At 35.4% G+C, this 14,349-nt stretch overlaps 1 protein-coding gene across 1 annotated transcript; it reads right to left on the bottom strand.

The window, feature by feature from the left end:
• Positions 1 to 501: 501 nt before the first annotated feature.
• Positions 502 to 14,021, bottom strand: DCUN1D5 (defective in cullin neddylation 1 domain containing 5). Its single transcript, XM_005417801.2, has 7 exons — positions 13,846 to 14,021; positions 11,275 to 11,345; positions 10,781 to 10,872; positions 5,844 to 5,952; positions 5,645 to 5,749; positions 4,839 to 4,941; positions 502 to 4,077 (listed from the first exon to the last, which is right to left on the bottom strand). Exons 2-7 carry the CDS (start codon positions 11,314 to 11,316, stop codon positions 4,022 to 4,024), a joined length of 507 nt encoding a protein of 168 aa, XP_005417858.2. The 5' UTR covers positions 11,317 to 11,345; positions 13,846 to 14,021; the 3' UTR covers positions 502 to 4,021.
• Positions 14,022 to 14,349: the final 328 nt, after the last annotated feature.

Genomic DNA, 14,349 nt, shown 5'->3' with positions numbered 1-14,349 from the left:
AAACGTATGACAGGATGTTGTCTTTGATCCTTTCTGTAATGGGCTCTGAAAGACCCTATGGAAGAGTATATTAGGAAACACCAAGTCCTTTCCTAAAAACACACATGACCCAAGAGATCCACTGGGGGAGAGTGAAGGGATGCAGCGGGGGAAGACAGGAAAGCTCATTCCCTGTTCATTCACATGCACTGCAACAGGTTGTTGGAACTGTGTTCATTCAATGAATAATTAATGAGAGTCAATGTCCAAGATCATGATGTTCTATCAGCATCTAATAACATAGGATCTAGTCAAGAACAGTGTTTGTTGTTACTCACAGTTGTGATAAAGTTCTATTTCCTACATCTACACACAGAAGCAAAGAAACTCTTCAATAAGGTTGACTTAACAATGAGGCTGATCCATCTTGCTGGAATTAAGTTACCTCAGTGATTTTATGAACAAATACACATACACAAATAACACATAAGGAAAAACTAAGAGGCAGCATGACAAAATAAGTTTTCTGCCCTATTACATACCATTTTATTTATCACACTTAATAAAGCTAAACCTGTACAAGTTTCTACATTTTGCTTTGAAGGAACTGTTTACTAGCTCAAAATATGAAAATATCAGAAACATTGAACTTATGGTCCCTTTTGCAATTTCTGTGCAGTCACTATCAATGTATCAGCACAAAGCTTTTGCCAGATAAAAAAAAACAACCCTGAACAAAAGCCACAGAGACCACAGAGCCCTCATCCAGGCTACCCAAAACAGGTACCAAGCTGATGTCCATGGTCATCTCAAAAGCCAAATTCAAAGTCTGTTACACAGAAAAGTGAAATTATAGCCATTAGTAAAGAACTTAAGAAGCTAATATAAACAGTAAAGAGAAATTGGATCAAAACTACATATACAGTTAAAGACATAGGTAAACAGACACAACTGTTCAATTCAAGATCACATTTTTACACAGGAGAAATACTACATTCTGATCTACCAGTATGGCTTTTCCCATGAATAGGTGGGTGTTTTCAGACTTTAAACTGAAAACTGTTAGTTGCCTAAGAAAACTAGAAGTGATTAATTATGCTAGGAAGAACTAATGTCAAGAAGTGAAAGTGAGATTAATGTGAAATTTATAGCATTAATATAGACACCACTATGATTTAATTTTGGAAGACATTTCACCTTCAATTTGTCATACTGTGGCAGCATATTTCACCTGTGAACTTTCATCTTAGAACACTGAAAGATAAGGCATAACATTTAAAAAAAATTTCTATAGACTGAAATACAACTGAACAAAACAAAAATTAAAGTTCAAAGACTAAAGAAAGCAGAAGTCAAGTTTTGGCTTGTGGGCATGCACAAAATTAACAAAACAAAACCAAGTTAACAGCTATTGGCACTTATCCACAATAAGCTGTAAGGTGATGTAATAAAACACAGCTAATAAACATGATTGGTTCACAATGAAACTGTACAAGCCATTAATTTTCACTGAAACAATACACCTGACCGCTGTTTCAAGCAAAAAAACAGGACTTAAAATTCTATTTTATTCAAACTTGAAAAACTATTTCAACTAGTTCAAATACATTAATCCCCAAAGTTTTAGAGTAACTGATGATTTTCAATCACTCACACAACCACATTGTAAATCCCTGAAACATGGATTTATTATAGGAATGCTGATAAAACCTTAACAGATACAAATGATACATCACATAGTGTCTTACACCTTAATGGCAAGTACTTGACTCAGATTGGTAGGTGCATCACTCCTACTTTTACACTCTAATATCATCCTCTAGGACCAAATGGTTTAAATTGAACTCACAACAGCTTGCAGTTACCTAAAAGCAATGATTTTTTAAAATCAAACTATAAAAGATTCTTCTGACCAGTATTTCAAAAGTTTTGGAAAGAGAACACCCTAGTGGGGACTAAACACAGTATGCAAGGAGTCATTGCAGTGAACTTGAAAGTCATTTCAAAATCAGCATCCCTGAAGAGATTTAGTATACAGCAGTACATCCCTTGACATCAGTTACATGGTGCATGTTTATCTGTGCATCTTAGGACCTTACAGTACCAGCAGGTCTTAGGACTGTTGAAATTAATCTCATTCTGGCACAAGCTTCCTGTGGGGTAGGGCAATTCCTAAATCAAAGGCACTCTCTTATGAGTGAAATCAGAATTATCAGCAATGCAAATGGATAACTTGTAACATATTAAAGGGAAATGCTGCAGCTTACATGAGGTCTAAAATTAGATACTTTCTGTAAAACAGGGAGAAAAATATTTAGAGCAGCTGTAGTGCGCCTGTTTACATGCACAGACACTAGCCATTGTACAAGCAGAAATCCTCCAAGTATCTTTTCCTCCGGTGCTTTCCTCACTTGGGTGAAACCAAGCTTCTACAGTTCAAGGTGACTCGCAGAACAGCCCACAGCCCAGCACTGCACTGTGTCCTGCAGCCCACAGCAAGCACATCTCTAGAGAAGCTGCAAGTGTGGTCCTCAGTAGTAGAAAAAGAGCACAGGCACACATTTGGTTGGTACTCCTTATTTCTCTTCATACCTTTCCTTTTTTTTCCACCCTCCTTCTTAAAAAAAAAAAATCATCTTGGAAATACAGCTTTCCTTAAGGACAGGAAAACTCATGCTTCTTAGTCTGATTAAGGGATGTGCAAAACAGAAGTAATTTCCCTGAGGCAAAGATCTTCAAGTCATGCCTAGCTTACATTGTCTATTCTTATTTCACTTGTTAAAATATTTGGCACACAGGCCTTGATCACTGACTGAGTCTTCCAGTATTATCACAGTCTGTATAATACATTTATATAATAAAGCAGAAGCTGCAAATGCTTCATTCTCTCATTCTGGTTTGGTTTTTCACATTTACTGATTAAAATCCCTTCCCTTCTCAGTGGTGGCATTATGTCTCCTGGACATGGAGGTAGAGTGACAAACTTCTATATTTAAAGGTTGTCATGAATCCTGAATGCCTAAAAGGGCAATCACAGTAGTTTTGGGACTCAGAACACAGAGTAACAGGGTGATACTTAATATCCTGTTACATACAGCCTGTTACTTTGTCATATGTAGGTGATTAAATGGTTGCTTCTTGATTTATATTATAAAAACCACCCAGAGAGGAAAAAAAGTCATGTTATGAGTGCCTCCAGTCTAAAACTTGTAAGAAGAAAAGCCTGAAACCAAGTCTTCCCAGTTTTCCCTTTTAAAATATAAATTGCACTTGTACAAAGCAATCCAAAAAGCCTAAACAGCAGTAAAAATCTGAATCTGCCTTGCTGCAACAAAGAGTTATCTGTGTTCAGTATCTGAAGTACAGGCAACCAGTTTTCAGCCATTCTGCACACAGAGCCATTTGCTCTACCCCCTTCTACTTTGAAAGGGCCTGCCATTAAATGCCATGCCACTGGGTGGGAAATAAACAAAGAAATAAAAAACAATAGCAGGAGTTTAAGGCCTTTATCTCCACGAGGAGCTGAAAACTGTGGCACAACCCATGACCAATACTTACTACATAAATTAGCACACTCCCACCCAGGGCTTCTAAAAGTCATTCTTTCTAACATCTGCCACACAGACAATCACACCAACAGCAAGCAACAGCGCCAATTAAGCATTTTAAGGTCTTCAAAAATTCATAGCAAAGGGCACTTCTGAGAAAGATATCTTATAGATTTGGTTTTAAAAACAGACACCACACTCACATTCAAGGGACATCCTTCACTTTTAGGCCTTTGTCACAAATCTGAATCTTTATTGTTCTGAAATAAATGCTATAAACATAAGACTCAAAACAAGAACTCCAACTTTCAGTCTCAGAAGAGGTGTGGTTCAATGCCCATATCACATGTAACAAGAAAGTCTCCTTAAAAAAGGAAAAAAAATTACTGTAAAGTCTTTCTTATGAATGAAAATGCAATCCTTTGTTTTTCTCATTACTTTGTGTGTACAGGCGGGCACCAAAAAAAAACTTTTGCATTTCTTTTGAATTCTTGCTATGACGCTTGACGAACTTTCTGCCATTCAACAAATTCATCCAGAAGTACAGGCCCTGCAAACAGACAAAACTTGGAGTTATAATTGGCAATGCTTTGAAACACCTTTGTTTTAAGTATGAGGGTTAAAAAACTACTGCTCTAGGAAACATCCACGGGAATCCCATGGCAAAATACTCATAGATTAGTACAATCATTCCAATCCAAGAATGACAAAAAGTGAAAAAAAACACCATTTTATGGAAAAAATTGTTCCCGATATTTGACAGGTGGAGTGAACTGAATGGAAGGCATAAAAATAATCCCATAAATCTTGTAAATCAGCACAACTAATTCCTTCTTCCCAAAGTTTTCAAAATTGTGAATAATTAGAACATGGACCAAAACAGGACTTAGGCAATTCAGTCATGGCATGACTGACTACCAGACAGAAGGAAAGTTGTTCAGCCCCAAGTACCAGCAGGTAGGCAAAAATTGTTAAGCTACAGTTTATTATATATTAGTACAAAATGAGTTAGCTGTTTATAATTCTGCTTGCAAGTCTACAGTTGCATGCAGCAAGCACTTTCAACTAGATTCTCACTGAATACAAGCTGGCTCAAATAAATCATACTATTTACAAACTCTACCTCTGAAAAACAATTAGGAAAAATTAGTATCTGCAGCTTGAAGATGGATGGTTATCAGGGCTGTTTTTGTATTCATTGTTGGAAAAAAATTACATCTTACAGTATTGTTTCTGTAATAGAAATTGGTTTTATGCAATTTTAAAATTCTCTGCTAATATTTGAATAAGCAAAACATTAAGAATACTTACATGCACCATCTTCATCATAGTTGCTAAGATCTGCATGGACAGTTCTGCTGAACTCTAGTACATTGTACCACTGATCCTTGTTCATAACTCTATACTTCGATTGCTAGGAAAAGTAATTTCAAAATATTAAAATGTCAAGTGGCATTTGGTAGTCCTGCATCGCATTTATCTTTTTATCTTCAATGAGTTCCTAACAAGCTATTTAATGGGTAACAATGACGATTACTTACTTGATTTTCCATTTTTAAAAATACTACACATGAACACATTTCATAGTTATGAAACAACATGAAATGATTTCTTGGAAGATCGGAACAGAATCAAATTCCCCAAAACCTGGAAATCAGTTAAGCCACCACTCTAAGCTTCAAAAACTGGTATATTTTTGCCTTGCCCTAAAGTGGGGCATATCTATCTCAGATGTATTTCCAGAAAGAACTATTTAAAAAATAAAATAAATCTTTTCTCCAGGGTACAATACATTATGATCAAAAGGACATGCAAAGCAAACTTGAAATGTGTGCAGATGCAGCTGAAGAGACTAGTGGGGCTCTACTACTTACTTTCAAATTTATATTTACAGTAAAACCAAGATGGAATTTTAGCTGCCTTTGATAAGAAAGGGGCTGGGGCACAGGGAGGAAGATAAGGATCTGCAATGCATACAAGAACATCACTGTTTCATAAGCACATTGAGCAAGGTAAAAGGAGCAATACGGATACATTCTTGAGTAAAAAAGCCACAATATTCTCACAGAACAGTCCAACTACTCTGCCAACATTCACAAAGTCAAGGAAACTTGTACCTCCAGGTATTGATAAAATACTGAAAACAGTGGCCAAGTTCTTCCAAGCAGAAGAGCTAACATGGACTTTGCAGTATCAATATCAAGACTTCGCTGGTCTTTTTCCTAAGGTTGAATAAAGAAAGCACAGAAACCAGTCAAGGACAAGCTTGTTGAATAAATAAAAGTAAGAACTTTCCTAACATTTCAGCAATCTTACCCTTGCAAAATCAAAGGCGTATCTGTAGATATTCTTAAAGGATGAAATGTCATTCAACTGTGACCGTAAGAAGTCAAATTTACTCTGTAATTTTTCTGTACAGTCACACCTTAAAAAAAACAACAAAAAACCAAAACCAAAACATTAGGAGTTCAAAACACAACATCAGGCAACAAAAAAAAATTGCCAGCAAACATAAAAAACTAAAATCGCCAAAACGCAATCATTAGATATACAGGAGTAATACTGTAAAACTGACTTGAAGAATCTTTAACATGCTCAATATTTGCAGCTTACTGAAATGATGAATGCTGGCTTCCATAAGCAAGTTTTTTGTTTTAAATATATCAGCAACATAATACAAAGTGCATGCTTCACATCTCAAATAATAGTTTTTTAATTCCAAACTCTGTAATCTATATTCATACCCAGCAGTATCTTATCTTCCAATCACTATGAATGTTTGAAGACAACATCATTCAGTGGGCATTAAGGGGTAAAATCCAGCTGTAAATAATGGGAAAATGTAAACCCTAAACATGTAGTTTTCAAGTGTATGTTTACAAATGGCAGGATTGAGCAGGCACTCTGCAAAACATACTAGTCTGCTCATGTTTTATGACTGATAAATGCAAGCTCTGATAAAACTTTAATCGCCTGATTAATACTCAGTAACTATTCAACTGAAAAATCAAAGGCTGTATGAGAACATACAGGTCCACTAGTCAACAGGATAAAGCCTTGGCAAAAATAACCCTCTGGCAGAAAGATCTCTTTGTACTTTACTCAGCAAGGAAATAGAAAATGGGTCAGATTCACCAACAATGGCAAAGGAGAATGCAATTTAACTTTGATAATCCTCCAGAAAATACTCACTCAATAGAACAATTATAACAGGACATTCTATTCTTATAAAAAAGCTGCCATGACTCAAAAAGAATAAATTAAAAAATCTGCCTTGCCTTGTATCCTTCATGAAGAAGCATACTTTCAGAAATGCAGCTGTACATAAATACTTCCTCTGGTCACGTGTCCCCCTTTCAGCAGCCTGCCTCTCAGAGAATACATTTGCACCTCTAACAGCTCCACATGAATTTGTCACACAGGCCCCCAGCAAGGGCTGCTGAGACGCTGGGCTTTGATGCTGTACTTTGCCCACAGCTGATACTTCCTGTTCCTCAGATCTGCCAGCCTTTGTGTGTGCACAGCTGTCAGTCAGTCTGTCTCTCTCAGACTGTGACAAGAGAAATGTAGCAATTCCAACTGATGCAACCTTTTATTATTTCTTGTCCCTAGCAGCATCTACCTAAAGCAGCACTAAGTCCTAGCCAACACTGGTGTTAAATTAATAAAACTATTAGCTAATTAGGCTACATATTCAGATGACAACTAGTATATTCTGTGATAACCATATAACGTACTGAAAAGAACCCTTGTTAAATGAGATTTGGTAAATTTAACTAAAAATAAAATTACTTTTTTTGTCTTCAGCCATCTGATGTGTCTATATTCTACTATTTAACCCTTAAAATGGCATTATGCTATGCTAGAATGGCATTGTGTTTTTTATTCATATCTCTTCTAATGCTGAAAGCTTCATATTTCCACCAGAATGTTCTACACATTTGAGGACAAATCTACCAATTTAATCTACCTAAATGCTCAAGTTTTAAGTGTACTTGTGACATATAAAATATTTATAGTGGGTTTATCACACACTGTTAAATATAATTTGATAGATTATTTACCATATCATGGGTAAACTCAAATTTCAGTATGTTTAAATTTCTTGCAAACTACTTTGTTAAAATTGTTCAAGTAATCATAAATCTAAGAGCAAAGTAAAATGCCAGCTATTGTCTACAATACTATTGGCTATGTGTATTTTAATACACAATTGATTCTTTTGAAAAAGTTGGTATGAAAATGAGGAATAATTAAGTGTCACGACTCCTAAGCAATTTATTATCAGTGCATTTATAACCAAAAAGCCAAAAGGATCATGCTCAGACCAGCACCAACCCCTGGATCCCGACACACAGACATGTTTTGGTTAAAGCTGTTTAAGGCATTTTTGTACCTAGCCACTGACTTTCCTCCCAAAAAGAGGCAAGGAGTTGTCAAACTCCTCTTTTACAGAGGTACAGCTGCCTGTGTGTCTGCACCATAAAAAGATGACTGAGGTCACCCATACTTGGAATAATCTTCCTAATAACCAGAACAACCTTCTAATTAGCACAGGTGAATTAACACTAAACTCCTGTATAGACACTAGAAAAAGATGTGATTTCTGAAACTATCTTTACTGAAAGATAGCACTGAATAGTGTTACCTCAAGATCAACAAAATTAGACATTAGCTTACTACATTCTCTTCTCATCCCTATGTCACATTTTTAACAAAACTCAAATTAGCACTACAAAGTGAATGTATTTTAATTTCTGTTGAGATAGAGAGATCATCTGAGGCATAGCTAACACGGACAAAGTGATGATTCATTAACTCCTACTCAGATATTCCAATGTTTTATATTTCATAGCTATTCACATATACTTGTCTTTTACTAAAAAGAAAAATCAGCAAGATGTATACAAACATTAAACCAAAAGCATTTAAGGTTATTATATACATTTCAACCTAAGATGGATGAAATAATTGGCCTAGCAGAGGTACTTGATTCTCTCTGCCATGAAGAGAGCTTGCATATATACATACATATATATGTATGTGCACACACTCATATATAGGGCAGAATTCACCCTACCCACACAACATACTGGAAACCTCCCAGCCTAAGTTGCTTATGTCTCATAAGATATTTAGGGTTGAATTCATTTTGACAGTATCTACCTCACCACACATTTCTTTTTCTCATCTCTAAACAGCAAACTTCACCAGTGTATTACGAAACAACATGCCAAAAGAATGTCACTTCAAGATTCAGGCACCCAAATGCTGCCATCTAACTGTAGATTAGAGATGTTCTAAGCTTCAGGTGTTGCCATTCATACAGGACTAGCCAAGCAACCTCTAAGAGCAATTCAGGTGACCAGCCATTAGGTCTTCGGGCAAACTGCGTATTTCCCTGGGCTCCATTACACTGACTGGATCTCCAAAGATTGCAGTAAGAGCTTAAGAAATCCAGCTCTTGCGTATAAACCAAACATTTAGGTATCTTACCATTGAGCTGAATCCCACCCTGTGGGATAGCACCGTTCATGCAATTATCTTGTGTAACATTTCACGCATTTTGAAATAAAGATTCTATACAGAAGTCTATTAGAATACACTCTAGGGTTTTAATGCATTTCAATCTCATTTCTTCATACAAAAATTACAAAGAAAAGAAATAAGCTGTGTAAGCATGCAATAATATTTTACTGTTTTAAGTGTAAAACCCTTTCCCTCCAAACTTCTGTCAGACCTTTCAAGAGAAAATAGATAACCCCATTCCAGATGGAATCCCATAATATGATCCTCCCTTCTTAGTAAGCAACAACAGCACAAGTCTACAGCTTTGTATTTTCCTTCATCATGGTTTAACCTCAGATGGTAGCTAAACATCACAGAGCTGCTTGCTCACTCCCAGCCAAAACCTGCATGTATTTTTTAGCCAATGGATCTTCAGTTGTGCTATGTGAGCATCTCTGCTTCACTCAGCTGCTCAGCCAGCTTTTTAGAGAGCAACAGGGGAAGCAAAACATACATAGCAACTGCTTTAGGCTTAGGCAAGTGCTCTCACCAGAAGTCTGTTTCTATGAAAACACACAGCAGTACCCTATTTTCAGTATTAAACACATTTAGACTACAGCATGACCAGCTCTGCTCTGAAAAGAACGAGAAGATTTCCAGTAAGCAAATTATTAGAAACAAACTCTAAAATATGGGCTCTGAACAGGTGCCTGATTTCATACATCTATGTGCTTGCATTCTGTGAGACTGGTCAACTCTCGAAAGCTTCTATTTGGGCATAAAAATTAAATACTTCAGATAAGTGACTAATACCCATTCACTGCATCTGAAAAATCATGCACCCAGAATTAATCTGTCACCCTGAATTTCAGGCAATTTAATAATTCCCGCTCCTAATTTAATTTCTGGTGATAGTCACAAAATAATCAAGGCATCTGTCAGAAGCCTGATCCCAAATCAAGTAAGAGTTGAGAGTCAGTCCAAAGTCACTTACTCCATAGTTTTGAGTAACCAGAGGGTATATGCCTGATACAATCTCCCAAACCAATCCTCAACTGACAGGGCACTGTGCTCTAGCTGCAATAGGAGCTCCCTATTTGTAATATTAAATGCAGTGTCATAAGACACCCTTAAAACACTAGGGTACCATAAGTAGTTACACAAAGAACGAACAAAAAGTAACAACTGACTTAAGCTTCACAAAAAACTGATTACTTTAATGTAAGAAATAATCTCTTTAGGCAGAGCATTAACTAATCAAAAACTCAAATGCAAACAGAAAGAGCAAGAAGTTAATTTATAAATTGAAAAGGTGTTATTCAAACTAAGCATTAAGCATGGCTTCTGATGTGCATCTAATAAATAACACCACTAGCCAAAATTACTATCCATGCAGTCCTCATCTACAAAGCTCAGAAATCAGTAAAATCTTTCCATAATGTCAGCGCCGAGATATGCTTATGTGCATCTCCAGATCTACTTATTTATATCTGCTAACTAGAATGGTATTTTAACATATTATTGCAAGAAAAGGAAGCCATCAAAACCTGACTTAACAAGGTTTAGACAATAATTTAATCCTTTGAGTGAACTCAGATTAATTTTGCAGTTGTGGACCAAAACAAGAACTAAAAGCTTTTTTTGTGTCTTATTTCCAACATACATGAAACAGAACAAGAATAGTTAAGTTATAGGTACAATCATAAAATTAGAACATTCTATTAGATATGTAAAAACACTCTTACTGTAATGAGGTCATTCCTTTTAACCATTCTTCCTTGGTAAAAAATCCCATGCTTTCAGCCTCTAGTTTCCAGGCTAAAACTAACATAATAATCTAGGGGAAACAAAAATAAAAATAAGGGGAGGAAAAGTAGTCAGTACGTAAGAAAAGGCTGATTTACTAATGTCCAAGAACAAAACTCTAAAGCATTCAAACATGGTAAGTATTGTGATACGTGCTTCGTCTTCATATTTGTTACCATTAAAAAATTCAGCTACATGCAATTTTTCCCTCAATTTCAATTTTTGGAAATTAAGTATTACTATAATAAACCCACCCAAAAAACCTCACACACCAGCCAAGTAAAACTGATGTATTCAGCTGAAATATCTTAGAGCAGCTCCTACAAGGAGGAAGATGAAAAACTCTCTGCTTAGTGGAGTTAAGAGTTATACACAGCATTTAACCTTATCAAATATCCCCTTAGGTGTTATTAGCACTATGAAAGAAACTTACATTTTCAGGTTCAACACCGATGTCTTCACAGAATTTTTCCATTCCTTCAGGGCCTACAACTTCATCAGGACCTTCAAAGCAAAAACCACACCAGAGTGAAATCCAAGTAACATTCACTGCTCATAAGAGTTATGAACAATAATTAGGCTATATTGCACCCAAAGTATTTCTAAAAACATTGAATTACACTATTAAGTAGCTTTTAAGCAAGACCTATTCTATCAAGTGCAATTGTGTAGACATGTATGTGCTACAGCAGAATGTTTGTGCTGTGCACTGCCTCCCTACAATAGCAGTTGAGCCCTTTTAGTTTTTTATCTGAGTTCTCAAAAGACTCCATTGAGCTTCTTATTGATGCAGCTCAACTCCAGTAACTGTGGCAGTCAATTGTTTTAAAACAATTTGGGTACTGCTACTCTCTGCTGAAGTTACTTTATGAATAATGTTACTTAAAAAATTATTTTATCAACAACAAAAAAACCTAATTCTGTCTGAGCTACTATTACAGATATTCTTTTGATGGTGCTAACATTATGGGTTTACACTAACACAGAGGGTGAATCTGCAAATAATGTAAGATGAGTTTTACAATGCTGAGTAAAATAAACAAAGTGAGAACAATAAATTGAAGAAATGCTGAGCATGTTAGCCATATACAAAGCAAAAAAAAAGGTTCAGGGCCACAATGAAAACAAATTGATTAGGACCACAACAGTTAGTGTTATGCTGTCATTTCTCCATTTTAACAGGAAAGTCTCTAAAATGCAGCAAAATACCGCCTTTAAAGAGTGCATACGGACACACACACTCCAGGGCATTTGTTCCTCTAATCTCTCTGGCTTCAGTTATTTTGACTAAGCCTCCAAAAATGACTCCTACTGGGCAGGCAAATATTATTAAAAGGCCTGTCAACACAGTATTTTAATGTCCTGGATCATTACGTTAACATTTAATGAGTATGAACTAATGTAAAAGGCAAAGGTTTTAGCTTCCAAAACAACATACCACTTCACAACTTTCTGGCAAATTTTGCTACTTATAATAGGCAGAGTCCTTGATGAATCTGTCTCCACTTTATCTGCTGCCAGTGTAAGCAGAAGCCTCTTTAAGAGTTTGGGCAATGTGCTTTGAATAACTACTCACTGTGAGATAAGAGCATTGTCAATAAAACCTATTGAGAATGGCTACTTTTGCAGAAAAATAAAATCCAACTGACACTTAACATCATTAATTCCTACCTCCTGAAAAACATTGCAAAGGACATTTTGCCTAGGTAAGCAAGGCCAAACAGTGTTAGACAGAAAATTCTTTAAAAAACCCCCAGCAAGTTATGAAGAGAAACACATACAAGGGTTCACTGGTAATGACAAGTAAAAGCTCGAATGAGTGTTTCTGGTCCAGAAATCATACATAAAACTCATACACTTATATGCATGTGTATAATTTTATCTTTTAATGGAACCATATTATCTTCTATTGTATATAATTTAAATGGAATTCTAGCTCATGCTAGCAATGTGGCATTCTTTGATTGCTGGTTAACTAAAAGTATAACCTCTTACATTCAATTCTTGACTCAATAACAAAGCCAAAATTTACAGACATTAATTCTGAAGAATGTGCAAACAAATTTATCACAAGAAAATTAACTTTGAATTATTATTTCCCTAGAAAAGACTCCACTCCAGAATTCCACTCCAGAAGACTACGCCTCAAACCTAAAGTATAGAGGAGATTACTATAAACAAGAGTAGTTCATTGGTGTGAAAAGACTGCAAGGAAAATATCAGTCCTGATAAATACTCAAATTGGCAGATAAATCAGCAGCTCTCTCCATAGTAAGATCTGGCAATTAATGAGTTTTAATCACTAACCAGTTATGATGAACTTTAAGTAGTGACTAGACAAGAAATTAATAATAATTCAGAAGTCATAATTCACAAATAAATATCAGCAATAGCGTAATAAATTCAGCAAAATACACTGCATTCACTTCAAGCAGCTATTCAATGGCAATTGTGAGTTATTCGAAAGAGGCTACTTCAAATATTTCTGTAATGAAAACATTGGTATTTAGAATATAAAAAACGTTAGTACAAATTCTCAGATGGAAAACCAGTATAAACCTCTATTATTTTGTTTTGTATAACAGAAATCCAAGGAGCTTAAATCATGACCTATATCATTAGCCTTCCAATATGACCACAAAGAAGATATAGACACATAAGCATCAATCTGAATTATCTCTCAATGTCCTGACTTCTACTTGACAATTTCAAAGCAAGAAGTGAATCACTCAATATATCCTGGCTCAACATTGTACTGCTCAACAAATGTTATTTCCTTTAAAGTTATAAAGCATAGAATAAACAAAAATAAGTCAAAAAGAACAAATACCAAGAATGTAATAATAACAGCTATCCTAATTCAAGTGCATGTTATAAGGAAGCAAATATGGACATTTTTATGTCTACATCAGCATACAAAAAGCAAAATGCAAGTAGTATTTTATGTATTGCTTTATTTAAAACAAAATCATATTGTTTCAAACATGAATGCGTTGCATATTACCTGCATATTCATAAAACCAAGCCAGGCACTTTTTGCTTGAAAAATGTTCCTCTCCACTTATTACTTTACCAGATGCTTGTGATCTGCAGTAGCAAATAGAAATACAGGGATGAACAGCATTATTTTAATGACACATATGAAAATGAGGAAAAATTAAATTACACAACATTTATTATGAATCTATTTAAATTGTTTAATGAGGTCAGTATATATCTGGAGTTATGCTGAATTTCATAAAAGGCAACTGTGTCATCCTCAACTGCTGCTGGAACATAAAATTACCTTTGGATTACAACCACCTCATAGCTCAATTTATTACAACTATTATCTTTCCTGAAATGCAGAAGTACTGTTATCTTGTAGATATTAAACAAAAAAAATCCCCACACAGATGGCCAAAATATCACTCCTCAGTAATTCAAATGCCTTATTATCTGTTTTTATTTATACATACAGGCATTTAATGTTAGGTCTCTAATAAGCAGCTTGATTTTCAAGAGTGCT

The sequence above is a fragment of the Geospiza fortis genome, unplaced genomic scaffold (genome assembly GCF_000277835.1).
Source record: "Geospiza fortis unplaced genomic scaffold, GeoFor_1.0 scaffold16, whole genome shotgun sequence".
Classification (NCBI taxonomy): Eukaryota; Metazoa; Chordata; class Aves; order Passeriformes; family Thraupidae; genus Geospiza; species Geospiza fortis.
The sequence above is the reverse complement of the archived record's forward strand: the minus strand, read 5'-3'. Positions and strand labels throughout refer to the sequence as shown.